This window comes from Myxine glutinosa, chromosome 4 (assembly GCF_964187855.1).
Source record: "Myxine glutinosa chromosome 4, kmMyxGlut1.1, whole genome shotgun sequence".
In the NCBI taxonomy this organism is placed as follows: Eukaryota; Metazoa; Chordata; class Myxini; order Myxiniformes; family Myxinidae; genus Myxine; species Myxine glutinosa.
This window is the reverse complement of record NC_136264.1, coordinates 125,531,970-125,550,775: the sequence shown is the minus strand read 5'-3', so window position 1 is coordinate 125,550,775 and position 18,806 is coordinate 125,531,970. Positions and strand designations below refer to the sequence as shown.

The 18,806-nt window shown below is 46.7% G+C and overlaps 1 protein-coding gene across 2 annotated transcripts in view; it reads right to left on the bottom strand.

Annotated features, from left to right (window-relative positions):
• The window catches only part of LOC137425179 (serine/threonine-protein phosphatase 4 catalytic subunit B), a 38,823-nt gene that overhangs the window by 3,830 nt on the left and 16,187 nt on the right, over positions 1-18,806 (bottom strand). The window contains exons 2-6 of one of the 2 annotated variants that reach the window (XM_068113336.2): positions 17,209-17,260; positions 5,220-5,270; positions 4,979-5,080; positions 4,708-4,881; positions 4,163-4,289 (exon numbers count right to left, since the gene is read on the bottom strand). In XM_068113336.2, the coding sequence (XP_067969437.1) occupies positions 4,163-4,289; positions 4,708-4,881; positions 4,979-5,080; positions 5,220-5,270; positions 17,209-17,260 (506 nt within the window). The remainder of the gene's footprint in view (positions 1-4,162; positions 4,290-4,707; positions 4,882-4,978; positions 5,081-5,219; positions 5,271-17,208; positions 17,261-18,806) is intronic. The other variant, XM_068113337.2, reaches the window with a different exon arrangement.

Genomic DNA, 18,806 nt, shown 5'->3' with positions numbered 1-18,806 from the left:
ATCAGAGTGCGGATTGGTCACCATGGACCGCCCTTTCAGTCGACTCTTCTCTCTAACTCTGTCGTGGCCCTAACTTTGTGAAGGTGGGGGTACATCATCCTGGATGTGGGGAATCTCTGGATCACTTCTGGGAGATCGATCGGTCGTCTCTGTGCCGCAGGCTTGTTTGAGAGAACTGTCCGGGGCTATATAACAATAACAACTAGAACAGCACTCAGTAGAGTGCATACCTCCGCCAGGCTGAACAGTTTAGGTTTTGTATCCCACTGATAGGCCGGATCTGGATTCGGACCTGACCCAAAATCTAATCGGCTTGTTCTTGTCACCTAACCAACTCGTCCACTAAGTTTAGTCATAACTCGTCCATAACTTTGAAATATCAAAGTATATATCGCTTTTCGCCAGATCTCTCAATGGTGAAGAATCACTTAAAAATTAAATAATTCTCGTGTCCGAATCCATATTCAGATCTTCACCAAAATTGAACCGATTAGTCCTTGTCACACACACATGTCCACCAAGTTTCGTCCAAATCCATCCACAACTGTTTGAGATATCATGCTATGTATCGTTTTTGGCCCTATCTTGCAATGGTGAAGATTCACTTAAGAAAATTCTTCTAGCCGAATCCGGATCTTCACCAAAATCTAATCATTTCGTCCTTGTCACACACACACACGATGTCTCTGCCAAATTTCAGACAGGGGTGAAAACATAACCTCCATCCACCTTTCGTGTTGGAGGTGACAAAATTGACGATCTTAGGTGACCTTGACCTTTTGACCTCAAATGAAATAGGCTTCAGTGACCCAATATTGCAATCCCCTGCTCAAACTTCAAGTCAATTAAATGGAAATTGACGATTTTATGCAACCTTACATTTTGATCCAAAAAACAAAAACAATCGGCTTTTAACTATTGATTTGTGAACCAATTCAATGACCCAAATTGCAAATTCTTAAAATTTCAGCAGATCAATTGGATGAAAATTGAGAGATATGTGATGTGACCTTTTGACCAAATTATTAATTTGTCATGTTCTCCATATTCTCATTGTAAAGCTTTATTGAAAATTTGATGACAAGAGCTCCTCAAATGGTAAAACGTTGACACGCATGCACCTACACACATGCACACACGTTAACTTGGGACCAAAGGGAGGGGTTCCAGATTGATGGCCATAGACTAATCAGAAAGGGGTCAGCAAGGTTTGCTTTGGGAATTGAGGAGGGAATTATGGATTTATTAGGCTCGAGGAAGGTGGAGAGGATTTAAAAAAAAAAAAAGAGGAACGACTGCTGATAACATGATTGGTAAGGGCAGACAGCAAATATACATATATATATATATATATATATATATAAATTAAAAATATAGTTCTAGTTACAAGAACGGAAAAGGTTAAAGTATTCTATACAAACGCCAGGATTTTAAATAAGGTGGAAGAGCTTGAAGCTAAAGTAAATAGAAAGCAATACAATATGGAGTTGCAGTAAGTGAAACTTGGTTTAATTAGTATAGTTTGAGGACAGGACTAAGAAACTACAAGACATAGGTGTGACAGGAAAGAGACAATAGGAGGGGATGGGTTGTAGCAATCTGGGTAAAAAACAATTGCACAACAAATGGGTACATTGAGTGAATTTTAATGTAGAGGATTTTGTGTGGATAGAGATCAGGGATTGTAAGAATGGTAATACACTTAGGGTGCTGGGTGTGAGGTAAGAGCAGGAAAGAAGAGTTCGTGAATAATTCAGAAAGTCATGTGGTAAGTGAAGAGTATTGATAAGGGGAAATTTTAATTTTCCAGGTATAGATTGGGTTCCCAGCAGGAAAGGGTAAAGCAGAGTAGATGAGAAATTCCTCGATCTATTCCAGGATTGCTTTTCAAACCAGATTTTAGATAACCCCATGAGTGGGAGTGCCGTGTTAATTCACTTTTTCAATAATGATTCCAATATGATAGAGGAAGTGGAGGTAGGAGACAATTTAAGGACAATGCTGCCCAACTTTGACAAAAGAAAGCAAGTGACAGACCTGAGAAAAATGAGTTAAGTAGCTGAATCACATCACGGAAGCGAGTAGCTTCCACTGGCACACATACTCTTCTCATGCCAAAATGCTTTAACTGTCATGTCAAAAGGAAGCAAGTACCAGCACATGAATGATTTACAATAACATTTGTTTTACATGTTTTTGATTTACAAACATGTTTTTGTAACTTGCTTCCCTTTGTCAAAGTTGAGAAGAATGGATCATAATAGTGCAACAACTGCTTGCAATATTCTGTTAGGAGTTAGAGTTTGGGATCGTGGAGCAAAGCTAAGATTTCAGGAAGGCAAACTTTGAAGGTATGGGGAGAGTTGGGTATTTCAGATTGGGATAAACTAACAGGAGAGCAATCGGCATAAGAGAAATGGCAACCTTCAAGGAGCAAATGTACTGTGTACAGAGTATGTATATTCCAGTGAGTTGTAAATCCAGAGGCAGAAAGAGATCAGGGTGGTTGTTCTTACCTCCGCCACCAAATGTGGAGGTTATGTTTTCACCCCTGTCTGTGAACAAGATATCTGAAAGTTGTGGACGATTTCGGACAAAACTTGGTGGGCAGGTTGGGTTTGTGACGAGGACAAATCGATTCGATTTTGGTGAATATCTCAATATGGATTCGGATATGAGAATTATTTAATTTTTTAAGTGATTCTTCACCATTGGGAGATGGGGACAAAAACGATACATAGCAGAATATGTCAAAGTTATGGATGGATTTGGACGAAACCTGTTGGACAGGTTGTATGTGTGACGAGGAAGAATCTATTCAATTTCGGTGAAGATCCGGATCCGGCTAGTAGAATTTTTAAAGTGATTCTTCACCATTGAGTGATATGGCCAACCAGGCGGAGGTGTGCTCTCTACTCAATGCCGTTCTAGTTTTAGCTGTTTTCGTCATGTTTTAGCATATGGAAGAAGTCTGAACACAAAGCAGACATGGACGGGATTTGCATTTTCAGATGCTTTCTAATTATTTATTTTCAATTATGCGAGTAGACTTTATCCATATCATTTGCTCCTACGTGGATCTCAGCCAACGTCTTCCTTTTCATGACCCGGCACCATCATTTAACCTTCCTTCAATACCCTTTATGCCCGCTCCTTCAAAACAACATAACTCTCCATGATCTTCCATGCAGAATGAAGAATCCACATTTAAGTTTCATCGCAGAACCTGACCACCTATTGATCTGTTATCTGTTCCTTTAACCCTTCAATAACAATCCACAGGTGTGACATTTTTATACTTCAGCAAAGACTACCCTCAATCAACAATCCCCAATATTTAATTACTGGTATAAAAGCCGGTCCAAATGACGGGTTTGACGAGTTTATTTGACGGTATAGCCTCTTGAGTGTACCAGAGTCTGAAGCCTTGGCCGAGCATCAGGTATGCTTATATCGTTATTTATTAGACAACCTATGGACGTAAATGAACACTTGTTTTACTCTGCATCCTTTTCACATCATGTGCAGCGAATTTCACCTCCCTGTGCCTTGTATGTATTTTTTTTCTTAAACGTTTCTGTACACCGCCATTGAGGTTCGGTTTGAAAGCCACCGTCTACAATTCCAATTTGAAGAGATGTAATTACTATTTTATGGAAAATGTTTTTCGAGTTTCTTTTATTCTCAAAATAGACTGTAGTGAACACACAGTCGTGTTAAAACGTTGGCCTTTAAAACCCTACTCAAATCATCCTTTATGGAGGAGGACAGACATCTGTAGAAACGTACAAACACACTTTTATATGGGTAGAAGATCACGCCCTTTATAATTTTACTTTGTTTTCATTGTTCCCCGATTGACTCGCTGTGTTTCCCAACTATCTCTTCACCACACTTTCTTTACCTGCACTGCTGAGTGACCAATCCAACCCTAGGATAAAAAGAAAATCCATTGATTAGCCACGACTCCTAAAGTACTCGGCCAGGGATCCAACGCTTTTTCTATAAAATACACCACACCTTAGAGAAAATCACAATCGGAAATACCAACAACAGAAATGACGACTTAAGTTCTGCCATAAGGAGCGTCAAAACCTCTGATCCTGTGACGTCTCGTGAGTTTAAACGTGACGGACGTGAAGCGATAGGTTGACTCCTTTACCTTCTGGGTCAGACCAAAGGAGGTCACACATGGGTCCATCATGAGGTACCTCCTGCTTACGGTCAATCGTCCTGATTTGATCGAGGGTTTGAATGGAGGGGGACAGACCCCCATGGACACAAAATATCTAATGGGAAAGGAGAGAAAGGTGTAAGTAGCAGTTAGTGCAAGCCAGGTAACCTGAAAGGCCAGATTACTTTTCATATGGGCTTCTCCTTATCTATTTACCCAACAGACTCTTTCCAATGAAATGAAGAAGCAAATGTTGTACCAATTTGCCAAGAGTCTACTCAGAAGTCTGTTAACAGAATTGTAACAAAAATTATGATCAAATGGAAATCACCAAACAATCAAACCAAATCACTAAAACTATCTGACTCCATCTATCTTTCGAGATCTTTCTTGTTCCTTATTCCAAATAAAGTGTCTTGCATCACAAGATGTGATGCAGGTCAGAATTTTTTTTTTTTTTTGTAAAATATTAGTGAGGTCACACTGATTTATCTTTTACTTCCTCGAAAGATCAGTCCTTCTCCCTCCTCTACCTTCCCGTCGATGATTGCAGAAAGAGAGAGGTAGTCGAAAATCTCGGTACAGTAACGCCACACTGTCACAGAGCCGTACTTGCGCAAACACTCATCGTAGAAGCCGTACACCTGCGTTATCTGCCGACTCTCGTGGTTACCCCTGATCAGGGTTATCCGATCAGGGTAACGGACCTGAATGTCACACACAGAACAATATTTGACAGATATACAGACGTACATACAGAAGATCTCGACTTGTACTGATACAAAGGTACAGTGAAAACCCCACCTTAAGAGCAAGTAGCAAAAGAAATGTCTCGACGCTATAAAATCCTCGGTCAACAAAATCTCCCATAAAAAGGTAGTTTGTGTCGGGCACATCACCCCCAACCTGGCAAAGGTGAGGGGAAAAGTGCGGGAAGACAACAGTGGTGTAGACACCAGTGAGATACTTGTTGGTAAACCCATGTACCACAGCTGCCACACCATTCCTCCATCAGCTCAAGTCTTACTTTTACTTCAATCCTCACCTTGAAAAGCTCCTTCAGATCATAAAATTGACCATGAATGTCACCGCATACCTGCATACGGTCAACACAAACAAGGGTTACAAAATACCCTGTCTCATTGCCACCAAGATCACAAACTCTGGGAAAAGGCCGAAATTTATTATTTATACATGGTAATTAAGAGGTGATCGGATCGTTATGAGTTTGGAGGTATGCGCAGTATCAAGTAAAGTAATAAAGAGTGAATAAATGCATGGAGTTGTATCGGAGTATTTAGTGCCCAGAGTACGTTTAACGCTGCTGTCCTTCTGACCCCCAATTCACCAGTTCCTGTGTCAGCAGCAAAGACCGTGTTAAAATAATGCAAATAACAAAACGATGAAGGATAGGGCCAAAAACAAAAATGTAAATGTCTACTTTGGTGGGCCTGATAACATTTCCATCTGAACTTCTGGCTAATTATGTGTGGAATATCAAGTACAAACTTCTTCACTGTGATTGTGCCTGGAACCTCGTTACAGCGGCTATCGTCGCGTGGGTCCTGACAAACAGATTGTCTTTGCCACACATCATTCTGTCTGTTGTCGAGAAAGGGATCGTGAGGGCAGCCAGGAAAATAAATAAAACAAGAACCTCCAGCTATACACACAAACACTGCAAAAGCATATTCTGTCGCTCACTAAAGCCACTAAAGCCTCACATGGTAGGATGTACAGTACAGTACTACCGTGCTTGAGGCACAATTTACTGTATATACGAGTATGAACCACCTGCCGAAGGATGTGACACGAAGCACCTGTCGGGGGCTGCGGGGTGACGCACCTGTAGGGGGCTGCGGCGTGCCGCACCTGTCGGGGGCTGCGGCATGACGCACCTGGTGTTTGTTCCCCCTCCATCCCCTCCCTTACCTCAAACGGCTACACAGCTGACTCCGCACGTGAAAAAGCTGAATGCCTCAACTTTGTGTTTGCCTCTAAATCTTGTGTCCCAAACCCATCCCTCTCTGTACCCACCGTACCCAGTCGTACCCAGCTGCTCTTGGATTCTGTGTCCTTTCCTCCTGACAAAGTGGAAAAGTTTCTGTCAACCCTCGAGTCTGATTCTGCAACGACCTGACGGCATCAGCCCACTGGTCCTAAAATCCTGTTCTTCCGCTCTTTCACTCCATCTCTCTGTTGTCACCCTCTCTTTTGCTCAAGGTCAACTGCCATCTGCTTGGAAATCAGCCAACATCACCGCTTTACACAAAAAGGTGCAAAAACAGATCCTAGCAACTACAGACCAATCAGCCTTCTCCCAATTATCAGCAAAGTCATGGAATCAATCATTGCTTCGGATAGGAAATCTTTCCTCTTCTCCAATGGCTTGATCTCTGATCATCAATTTGGTTTCAGACCAGGTCACTCTACTCTGGACATGCTGCTTCTGCTGTCAACAATGCATGGAGGTCCTCAATGCCAAACAGGAAATTAGAGCTGTGTCCCTCGACATATCACGTGCCTTCGATACGGACAGGCACCCCGTTCTGCTCACCAAACTCTCCTCCTTTGGTATCCATGGAAATCTCCACGCATGGCTGGCGGTCTTCTTCTCTAGTCGTAGTCAACGTGTGGACCAGAATGGGTTTCTCTCATCTCCTCTTCCTGTTCAGGCTGGAGTTCCCCAAGGCAGTGTTCTGGGCCCTGTGCTTTTACTGGTCTTCATCAATGATCTCTCTGACTCTCTTGAAAATCCTCTCTATCTCTTTGCTGATGATTCCACTCTCTGTCGCTCCATTCCTCATCCCTCAGATCGGCAGTCTGCAGCCTCCTCACTCTCTGCAGACCTGGACAAAATCACAGACTGGGCAAACAAGTGGAACATGTCTTTCAATCCTGACAAATCTCACACTCTTACGATGTCTCTCAGAAAAGACCGACTGGACAACCCTCCCATCTACTTTCTGAATAATCCTCTCCAAGAAGTTCTGTCGCTCAAGCTTTTGGGTCTCACTATCTGCCATGATCTTTCCTGGGAAAACCACATTTCCAAGCTGGCCTCCAAAGCCAGTCGCCGACTGGGCATCCTCCGTCGTGCGAAGTCCTTTCTTGGCACACCTGAGCTCCTCACCACATACAAGGCTTTCATCCGCAGCTCAATGGAGTACTGCTCTCCCCTCTGGGCTGGTGCTCATGCCTCACACCTAGCTCGTCTTCACGCTGTTGAAACCAAAGCGTTCAGAATCATTGGAATCTCCCGCGATGACGCTATCTCCAAGGGCCTTTCACTTACTCACCACAGGCAGGTTGGTGGTCTTTCCGTCTTCTACCGACTCCTCTCCGGCCTTGCTCCCCCAGCTCTCTCTGGGCTCTGTCCCCCAAATATTCCTACAGGTCGCACAAGATCTGCCTGCAACCCTCTTATGGTTAAACTGCCAAAATCAAGACTCTCTGCTCACCTTCACTCCTTCATTCCTCTTTTCTCCCGCCTCTGGAACAAACTCCCTCACTCTCTTCAATCCCACTCCTCCCTCCAGGTCTTTAAAACAGCTGTTCACCACCATCTCTTATCTTCCCCAATCCAAAACCTTCATCTTTTCTATCCCCACTAATTTCATCCCAAATCCACTTTTTGAAATACCAACTTCTTTCCTGGAAGTCCTTGGTGTCCTTCCGTTTTATACCGATCCTGCCTCCCCCAAGCCCCCTCCCTCCCACACATCTCCCTATGTCCCTGCTCTCAAAGCTTGTGTTTGTGTGCTTCCTCCCCTTCTCTCCCCATCTTGTCTACCGCTCCCCTTTTTATATACTTTGTTTGCTTGTTTGTTTGATAAATGTTAGCTCTTTCACGAGCCTCGATTCTGTATACAAAAAAAAAAAAAAAAACTGTCGGGGGCTGCAGTGTGACACCTGTAGGGGGCTGCAGTGAGATGCACTTGTAGGGCATTGCAGTGAGACCCACCTATAAATAATGAGCAGCAGTACCTGCTTTTTGAAGTCTCTACCTACTTTGAGGTTTATTCTTCTTTTAACTGTTTGTTTATCCATTGTCCTTGTAATTCATGGAAGACAAACACTCATATCTAATGTCTTTGTCCTGCATATGATTTATGCAGCTGTATGTACAGAGGGAAGCCTCTCCTCGGTGAAAGACACATGAAAGCCCACTTGGAGTTTGCAAAAAACCACCTAAAGGACTCTCAGACTGTGAGAAACAAGATTCTGTGGTCTGATGAAACCAAGGTTGAACTGTTTGGCTTCCGTCTGGCCACTCTGCCATAAAGCCCAGATCGGTGGAGTGTTGCAGTGATGGTTGTCCTGGAAGTTTCTCCCATCTCCACACAGGATCTCTGGAGCTCAGCCAGTGACCATAGGGTTCTTGGTCACCTTTCTTACCAAGGCCCTTCTCCCCCGATTGCTCAGTTTGGCCGGGCGACCAGCTCTAGGAAGAGTCCTGGTTGTTGCAAACTTCTTCCATCTAAGAATTATGGAGGCCATTGTGTTCTTGGGAACCTTCAATGCAGCAGAAATTTTTTTGTAGGCTTCCCCAAATCTGTGCCTCGACACAATCCTGTCTCTGAGCTCTGCAGGCAGTTCCTTCGACCTCATGGCTTGGTTTTTGCTCTGATATGCATTGTCAGCTGTGAGACCTCATATAGACAGGTGTATGCCTTTCCAAATCATGTCCAATCAATTGAATTTACCACAGGTGGACTCCAATCAAGGTGTAGAAACATCTCAAAGATGACCAAGAGAAATGGGAGGCACCTGAGCTAAATTTCAAGTGTCATAGCAAAGGGTCTGAATACTTATGTAAATGTGATATTTCAGTTTTTTATTTTAAATAAATTTGCAAAACTTTCTAAAATCCTGTTTTCTCTTTGTTATTATGGGGTATTGAGTGTAGATTGATGAGGGGAAAATGAATTTAAACGATTTCAGCATGAGGCTGCAACATAACAAAATGTGAAAAAAGTGAAGGGGTCTGAATACTTTCTGAATGCACTGTAGGTCATACGTGGGTCGGCTTGTCAGACTGTCTGTTTATGAAGAGAAACTTGGTGAGGATGTGAGACTCTCCTGGGTTTAATGATGTGTTCCAGGTGTTTGATCAGTTTGGGATCTTCTCCAGCTGCTGCCTGAATGGGATTAACACCAAACTGATGATCAAGCAATTGGAGAAAATAATCTACTTCATGTCAATAGAGATTATAAATTCCATAACTTTGCTTAAAACCAGAAAGAGGCTATCTGCTCTGTTGTTGAGTGAATTGGTCCTGAAGGGTCTGTTGAGTGGTTCGGTCTTTCCCCCCTTGTTTTGGACGAGAGTGATATTAACTGTCTTCCAAGCTGGGGTGCAGGTGGCCCAAGGTGCAGCAAATGCTGAAGAGGACATGTTGGTTTGGCAGAGCAGGATATTAAAATACAGGAACTGATGCTGATATCACTGATATCACTCTAACGAGTCTTGCCGAGTTGCCGAGACTGATGAGAAATCCAACTTTTAAAAAGTGGGTAAAATGTACTTGACCATGTGATATTGTGATAACGTGTTTCTATCACCAAGAATGGCAAAAAAAACTCCATCACTTTTCAAAAGGGAAACCAAAATTAATCTTTCTTTTTATTATGAAAAAGCAAATGCATCACATTTCCTTGGGAAAAAGAAACCCTCTCACATCCACAAGACAAAACATATTTGAAATTGCTGAATGAAGCACAATGTAGAAATTGTGTCAATTATCGAATTGAGAGAATTTGTAACACATTTTAGGACCATTTGTCAAAAGCCTCACCATAACCCAACGATCCTCACTCGAACGCCAAAAGCCTCACCATAACCTAATGGAGCTTCAACATAATCCAGAAACCCTTCCTGTAACCCAACGTCCCTCACCATAACCCAACGAACCTCACCATTAACCCAACGAACCTCACCATTAACCAACGAACCTCACCATTAACCCAACGAACCTCACTATTAACCAACGAACCTCACCATAACCCAACGTGCCTCGCCATAACCCAACGTTCCTCACCATTAAACAACGTGCCTCACCATAACCCAACGTGCCTCACCATAACCCAACGTGCCTCACCTCACCATAACCCAACGTTCCTCACCTCACCATAACCCAACGTGCCTCACCTCACCATAACCCAATGTGCCTCACCATAACGTCAAAAGCCTCACCATAACCCAACGAGCCTCACTCTAATGCCAAAATCCTCACCAGAACCCAACGAGCCTCACTCTAACGCCAAAAGCCTCAACATAACCTAATGGAGCTTTAGCATGATCCAGAAACCCTTCCTATAACCCAACATACCTCACCATAACCCAACGTTTCTCACCATAACGTCAAAAGCCTCCCCATAACCCAACAAGCAAAATCGTTCGCCGAGAACCTCACCATAAACCAATAAATTTTAACGTAATCCAGCAATGCTTCCCATAACCCAACGATCCTCACTCGAACGCCAAAAGCCTCACCATAACCTAATGGAGCTTTAACCTAATCCATAAACCCTTCCTGTAACCCAAAGTGCCTCACCATAACCCAACATGCCTCACCATAACCCAACGAGCAATACCGTTTGTAGTGAAATCGTATTCGTACTGAACCCGGGGGTGATGCTCGCTGCTCGTTGACACCGCTAGGGGCGTGACTATAAGACCCGCTGCTGCGGACGGTGCTCCGAGACTTCTCCTGTGACACGTTACATCTGGTAGACTCGCTAACGGTACGCCAGCATAGAATATCCAGCTTGCTTGCATTGAATGTTATGAATGGTCCCATGTGATGCCACATCGTATACTTATTGCATTTCCTGCATTACAGGATGATGTCATGATCTAAATGGAATTAAACCACAAGTTGGACTAAAGTTGTGTGGACCTGATTGGTTTTCCACAACACTTAATTCCATTTATATCTACCGACATGGCTGGCAACAAGACGCTGGCGGTTGCCGTATTCTGCGCCGACCCGCAAGCCCTGGATGGTGGCTTGCAACTGAAGCACTGGCTCAGAACATTGGAGAATCATTTCGAGGAGCCTGAGACCGCGCCGACGGCTGCCACGAAGCTAGCAACGCTTCATTCAAAAATCGACTACAAGGTGTACAATTCCATCGCTCAATTCGCGACGTATGACCTCTCGATCGCGGAGCTCAAACGGCTGTACATAAAGGAAAAAAGCCCGGTGTATGCACGATATTTGCTGCTAACGCGACGTCAGCAACCCAACGAGGCGATGGACCACTATGCCCAGGAGCTCCGGCAGCTCTTGCTGGACAGCATCAAGGAGCCACGGACTCCCGCGCAGGCTCAGGATGATCTTCTTTTAGATGCCTTCATTGCAGGGGTCTCCTCCCAGGAACCAAGGCTCAAGCTCTTAGAGAAGACCGACCAGACCTTCGCTACGGCACTCGAGCAAGGGAAAGTATACACCGAAGCACGGATGCAATCGAACACCTATGATCGCACGCGCCTCTTGGCGGGCACTACACTACACGCCCGGCCGGAGAGTGCTACCGCCGAGGACGCGGACCTGCTCGCGGAACTCCGTGATGCTCCGGAGGAAGACCCAGTCCTGACGGCTGCCGCTACGACCAGACCCAAGGCCTTACGCGGGGCCGCATGTTTTTTCTGTGGGGGGCCACGCCATGCCCGGCCCGTGTGTCCGGCACGAGACGCGATATGCCATTTGTGCTCGCAAAAGGGACATTACGCGAAAGTGTGCAGGAAAACGGCACGCGGCTCGCGGCTCATTGAATCGCGCGGTCGCGGCGACCTTGAATGGGCTCATTGCGGAGCCTGCGAGCCGAGCCCGAAACCCGGCGCCTTACCCGTCTTCGAAGGGGAGGGCCCCTCTCTGCGGGCCCCTGGGCGCTCAGACGTCCTTGGCGGGCGTCACCGGACAGCCACCACAGTCTCATCCTCAATCGGGCACGAAGTACATGTCCTTGACCAAACTCCGGGCCACGCCAGGGGCTTTGAAGCCTCGCCAAGCCCCAGCGGAACATTCTCCTCGTGTCGTCCACGAGCTAACGGTGGCCCTCACCCCGGAAAAGGCGATTTCGAATACTACGGAGGCCTTTTCCTGCCAAAAGTGTCAAAAGGCGTTTTCAAATACTACGGAGGCCTTTTCCCGTCAGAATTGTCAGATTTTGAATCGCGAAACACCGGAATGCTTGGGAAAGCCCTCTGATGGCATTAATGGATTCCCCATGGACAACGCATACTCCGGCCACGACCGCAAAACTGCTGCTGGCATAGGATCCACCCGCGAGGCTTGTCCGACCCATTCGGGGGGTTCAGTCCCACTCCCAGCAGCCTCGTCTGACCTGGCTCAAGCCCTTATTCCCCTCATGGTCGAAGGCCATTGTGTTCGGGCCTTGGTGGATACAGGGTCTACGGATAGTTTTATCGACCAGCGACTTGTGCTCAGGCATGGATGGCGGATCTGGAGGTCTACGAGACGGATCTTCATGGCTTCCCAGGGGCTTCGACTCAGCACGAAGGGGGAATGCCGATTGAAACTCGTGCTAAAGGGACGGGTTTTTCCTGATGTACACCTTATGGTTTTACCCGCTTTATGTGCTGATATTCTGTTAGGACACGATTTTCTTAAGCTGCATGGACGTCTGGTAATGGAGTTTGGTGGGCCTGACACGCTTGTTGTGGGGGCGGACGATGCACTTGCGGTGTGCGCCCTAGCGCAAATGGACATCCAGCCGCTTTCGCTGTTCCCCAATCTAACCTCCAACTGCACCCCTGTCGTGGTGAAATCACGGCGCTACTCTTGCGCAGACATGCAATTCATTGCGGACGAAACGGCTCAGCTCTTGAAAGACGGCATCATAGAACCTAGCAGGTCACCGTGGCGCGCCCAGGTCTTGGTGGTGCACAGCGAGGCCCACCGCAAACGCATGGTAATCGACTATTCCCAAACGATTAACCGCTTTACACAGCTGGATGCCTACCCCCTTCCGGGGATGGACGCGCTGGTGCAACAGGTGTCCTAGTATTCGGTCTATAGCACTCTCGATCTCCGTAGTGCATACCACCAGATCCCTATCTCTAGGGCGGATCGTATCTATACCGCTTTTGAGTCGGGGCAGCGGTTGTACCAATTTACGCGATTGCCTTTTGGGGTAACGAACGGGGTCGCTTGTTTCCAGAGGGCCATGGATGACCTCATTGCGCGGGAGCACTTAACCGATGTTTTCGTCTACCTCGATAATCTTACGGTTTGTGGATATGACCAAGGGCACCATGATGCTAATCTGAAGCGCTTCCTTGAGGTCGCGCAGAGGTATCACTTAACTATGAACGAGGATAAGTGCCAATACTCCCTACGCACGATAGATCTTCTGGGGTACACCGTGACCCATGGCTCTGTCGCTCCGGATAAGGAGCGTCTGCGACCTTTGCTCGACATGGCCCCTCCCTGTGATCGGGCGTCCCTGAAGCACGCCCTCGGGCTATTCACCCATTACTCCAAATGGGTGCAGAATTTCTCCGCGAAACTTCGCCCCCTCGTGGCCTGCGACACCTTCCCACTGAGTCCGGCCGCATTGGCGGCCTTTGAAGGCCTTAAGGCCGACATCGCCCGAGCCGCCGTGGCGACAATCGACGAGAGCGGCTCTTTCGTCCTCGAAAGTGACGCCTCGGATCAGGCCATCGCGGCGACCCTCTCCCAAGGGGGGCGTCCCGTGGCTTTCTTTTCACGGACTCTTACCACTGCTGAGCGGAGACACTCGTCCGTCGAAAAGGAAGCGTATGCGATCGTCGAGTCTATTCGGCGATGGCGCCCGTACTTACTCGGGCAGTGCTTCCAAATCATCACGGACCAGCAAAGCGTTGCGTTCATGTACGACACCTTACACGCCCAGCGCATTAAGAATGAGAAAATCACTCGCTGGCGTATCGAACTCACCGACTTCTGTTACACCATCAAATATCGCCCGGGGAAGGATAACCGGGCCGCCGATGCCTTATCACGACCGGCTACATGCGCGGGTATCACCTCTTTGGAGGGCCTACGGGTGCTGCATGCCACTGCAGGCCATCCCGGCGTAACGCGTTTCGCTCATTTTGTGCGGCGTGGCAATCTCCCATACTCGATTGACGATACCCGCCGTATCTGTCGCGACTGCGCTATCTGCGCGGAAATCAAACCGCGTTTCTATAACCCTCCCATGGGGACTCTGGTTAAGGCTACGCGACCGTGGGAACGCTTGGCGATGGATTTCAAGGGCCCATTGCCGGTGTCGAGCGGCTCTCGCTATCTGCTCACTATCGTCGATGAGTACTCACGATTCCCCTTTGCTTATACGTGCGCGGACATGACTGCTGCCACGGTGATGCGATGCTTACAGAACTTGTTCTCAATGTTCGGGTACCCGGCCTATGTCCATACCGACCGGGGTGCGGTCTTCTTGTCTCAGGAGGTGCGCGGCTATCTGCTCCAAAATAACATTGCTTCTAGTTACACCACGCCGTACAGACCCCAGGCTAATGGGCAGATCGAACGCTTCAACTGGATTATCTGGAGGGCCGTCATGCTCAACCTCCGGACCCTCGGCCGGGACCTCGATAAATGGGCTTGGTCGCTACCTGCGGCGTTGAACTCGATCAGGGCTCTCCTGTGTACGGCAACCAACCAAACTCCCCACGAGCGACTTTTCCACCACCCCAGGAGCACGGGGTGTATACGGTCTTTGCCCAGTTGGCTCGCTGGGCCCGGGCCGGCCTACCTTAAACGGGCGGTTCGTGCGAGCAAGTACGACCCCCTAGTGGACAAAGTGCAGATTCTCCAGGCTAATCCTGAGCATGCTCGTGTGATGACGACTGATGGCCGTGAGACTACTGTCTCCGTCCGTCACCTTGCCCCTTGCGGGGTCGCCGACCTGAGTAGGGAATCGGACGGACCGACCGAACCCATCTATGAGACTATGGCCTCTCCCGACGCTCCCATCGCCGAAAGTCTACCGACTCTCCCCTCGCCGGGTCTACCTGGGCCCGACGACTTGGAGTTACCCCCTTCGTCACCCGACCCTGATGGCGCCTCCGACGCCGGGGACACAGGGATACGTGATGCCGTACCCGGGGAATTTCGGACGCGTGCTGGCAGAGAAATTCGCCGCCCGGCCCGATACGGTTGGGTCGACTGATGTTCCGTACCCTGTTCGTGCTGACGCTCGCTCGCTTCTAGCCGCACCGCCGTATAATTCTGACGGGGGGGGGGGAGAATGTAGTGAAATCGTATTCGTACTGAACCCGGGGGTGATGCTCGCTGCTCGTTGACACCGCTAGGGGCGTGACTATAAGACCCGCTGCTGCGGACGGTGCTCCGAGACTTCTCCTGTGACACGTTACATCTGGTAGACTCGCTAACGGTACGCCAGCATAGAATATCCAGCTTGCTTGCATTGAATGTTATGAATGGTCCCATGTGATGCCACATCGTATACTTATTGCATTTCCTGCATTACAGGATGATGTCATGATCTCAATGGAATTAAACCACAAGTTGGACTAAAGTTGTGTGGACCTGATTGGTTTTCCACAACACCGTTTGCCTAGAACCACAGGATAAAGCAATACGTTTTAGCATAATCCAGCAATGCTTCCCATAACCCAATGCGCCTCACCATAACCCAATGCGCCTCACCATAACCCAATGCGCCTCACCATAACCCAATGCGCCTCACCATAACCCAATGCGCCTCACCATAACCCAATGCGCCTCACCATAACCCAATGCGCCTCACCATAACCCAATGCGCCTCACCATAACCCAATGCGCCTCACCATAACCCAATGCGCCTCACCATAACCCAATTCCCCTCACCATAACCCAAATCCCCTCACCATAACCCAACGTGCCTCACCATAACCCAACGTTCCTCACCATAACCCAACGAACCGCACCATAATCACCATAACCCAATGAGCAATACCGTTTGCCTAGAACCTCACCATAACGCAATACGTTTTAGCATAATCCAGCAATGCTTCCCATAACCCAATGCGCCTCACCATAACCCAATATGCCTCACCATAACCCAATATGCCTCACCATAACCCAATGCACCTCACCATAACCCAATGCGCCTCACCATAACCCAATGCGCCTCACCATAACCCAATATGCCTCACCATAACCCAATGCGCCTCACCATAACCCAATGCGCCTCACCATAACCCAATATGCCTCACCATAACCCAATGCGCCTCACCATAACCCAATGCACCTCACCGTAACCCAATTCCCCTCACCATAACCCAATTCCCCTCACCATAACCCAACGTGCCTCACCATAACCCAACGAACCTCACCATAATCACCATAACCCAATGAGCTGAGGTTCTAGGCAAACGGTATTGCTCGTTGGGTTATGGTGAGGCATGTTGGGTTATGGTGAGGAATATTGGGTTATGGTGAGGCACTTTGGGTTACAGGAAGGGTTTATGGATTAGGTTAAAGCTCCATTAGGTTATGGTGAGGCTTTTGGCGTTCGAGTGAGGATCGTTGGGTTATGGGAAGCATTGCTGGATTACGTTAAAATTTATTGGTTTATGGTGAGGTTCTAGGCGAACGATTTTGCTCGTTGGGTTATGGTGAAGGGCATTGGGTTATGGGAAGCATTGCTGCATTATGCTAAAACGTATTGCGTTATGGTGAGGTTCTAGGCAAACGGTATCATAACCCAATACGTTTTAGCATAATCCAGCAATGCTTCCCATAACCCAATGCGCCTCACCATAACCCAACGTTCCTCACTCTAACGCCAAAAGCCTCACCATAACCTAATGGAACTTTTATGTAATCCAGAAACCCTTCCTGTAACGAACCTCACCATAATGCCACAAGCCTCACCATTACTCGATGAGCCTCACCATAACCCAACAACCCGTCACCATAATGGCATGAGCCTCACCATAACCCAATGAGCTTCATTGGAACCCAGCAACCCTTCCCGTGACCCAACAAGCCTCACAATAACCCAACAAGCCTTACCGTAACCGGAGTATCCACTCTCTGTACATTACTTTCTTCAACCAAAATTTCTCTGAAACAAACCATTACAATAATTAGAATTGTATAATAATTATCAATTATGGTTTATACTCAATATACAAACTTTTGTTCAAATTTTAAACACAAAGAACAAGTTATTTTACTTCATCAAAATATTTCTTCTTCGATAAGACTTTTCAAGTTATTCGCCCCACACAAACAAACAAACACTCATGAAATAGCTAAATGACAGGGAATGGGAGATGCAGTTGTCAGGAACAGGTGGAATAGCTAAATGACAGGGAATGGGAGATGCAGTGGTCAGGAACAGGTGGAATAGCTAAATGACAGGGAATGGGAGATGCAGTGGTCAGGAACAGGTGGCTTCAAAGCATGTGCAATTCTCAAAATTTTAACCTTTATATACTACCTGATATGAATAAAAGTCAGACGTACTCTTGTACAAGTCGGTGTTTGCCTCCAAATATCATGTACAAAAACCAATCCCGCCATCATATATACTGGCATTGCCACTCCCGCCATACGGACAGGAGTGCCCATCTCAGCCCACCTTCGGTGGGTAATTTATAGTGGTGATATTTTCACAAAGTGACACTCTCTCTTGAATATGTTACGAGAAAAACTACCACCCCATTAAAATTCAAAATAATGATGAGAATAATATAAAAACTCATAAGCCAACATAATAAAAAGGAGATGAGATGTAGCCTCTGACCACCTGGTGTTAACAACACCGTCACTCTTACAGCACCTCTGGTTGCCGCAAACAGTGTGTTGGAATGCCCAACCAAGCTTGCATCTCATGTTTTGTGTCTTTGAATATTATTATTCCAGTAAAATAACTCGGAATTTGAATGGTAACTCTGCTCTGATCCATCTACCTCATCAACCTGCACCGTCACACAAGAATACCATTATAGTGCAACATTTTTGCGAGCCAGGCCAGAGTTTTTTCATCAAGAACAAGAGCCTGAACCAACTCCTGTGACAAATCAAACATTTTAAAATAACAATATTAATAATAACTAGAACAACCATTTTATAACTGCTGGCAGTGATGACCGGTTTCCTCAGCCTTCCCGCTTTGTTACAACTCCGCTTGCATTGGACACGCTTGGATAGAATCTCGCTTTGATACAACCCCGCTTTGATACAACCCCGCTTTGATACAACCCCGCTTTGATAGAATCTCGCTTTGATAGAATCTCGCTTTGATACAACCCCGCTTTGATACAATCTCGCTTCGATACAATCTCGCTTCGATACAATCTCGCTTGGATACAATCTCGCTTTGATACAATCTCGCTTTGATACAATCTCGCTTTGATACAATCTCGCTTTGATACAATCTCGCTTTGATACAACCCCGCTTTGATACAACCTCGCTTTGATACAATCTCGCTTTGATACAATCTCGCTTTGATACAATCTCGCTTTGATACAATCTAGCTTTGATACAATCTCGCTTTGATACAATCTCGCTTTGATACAATCTCGCTTTGATACAATCTCGCTTTGATACAATCTCGCTTTGATACAATCTCGCTTTGATACAATCTCGCTTTGATACAATCTCG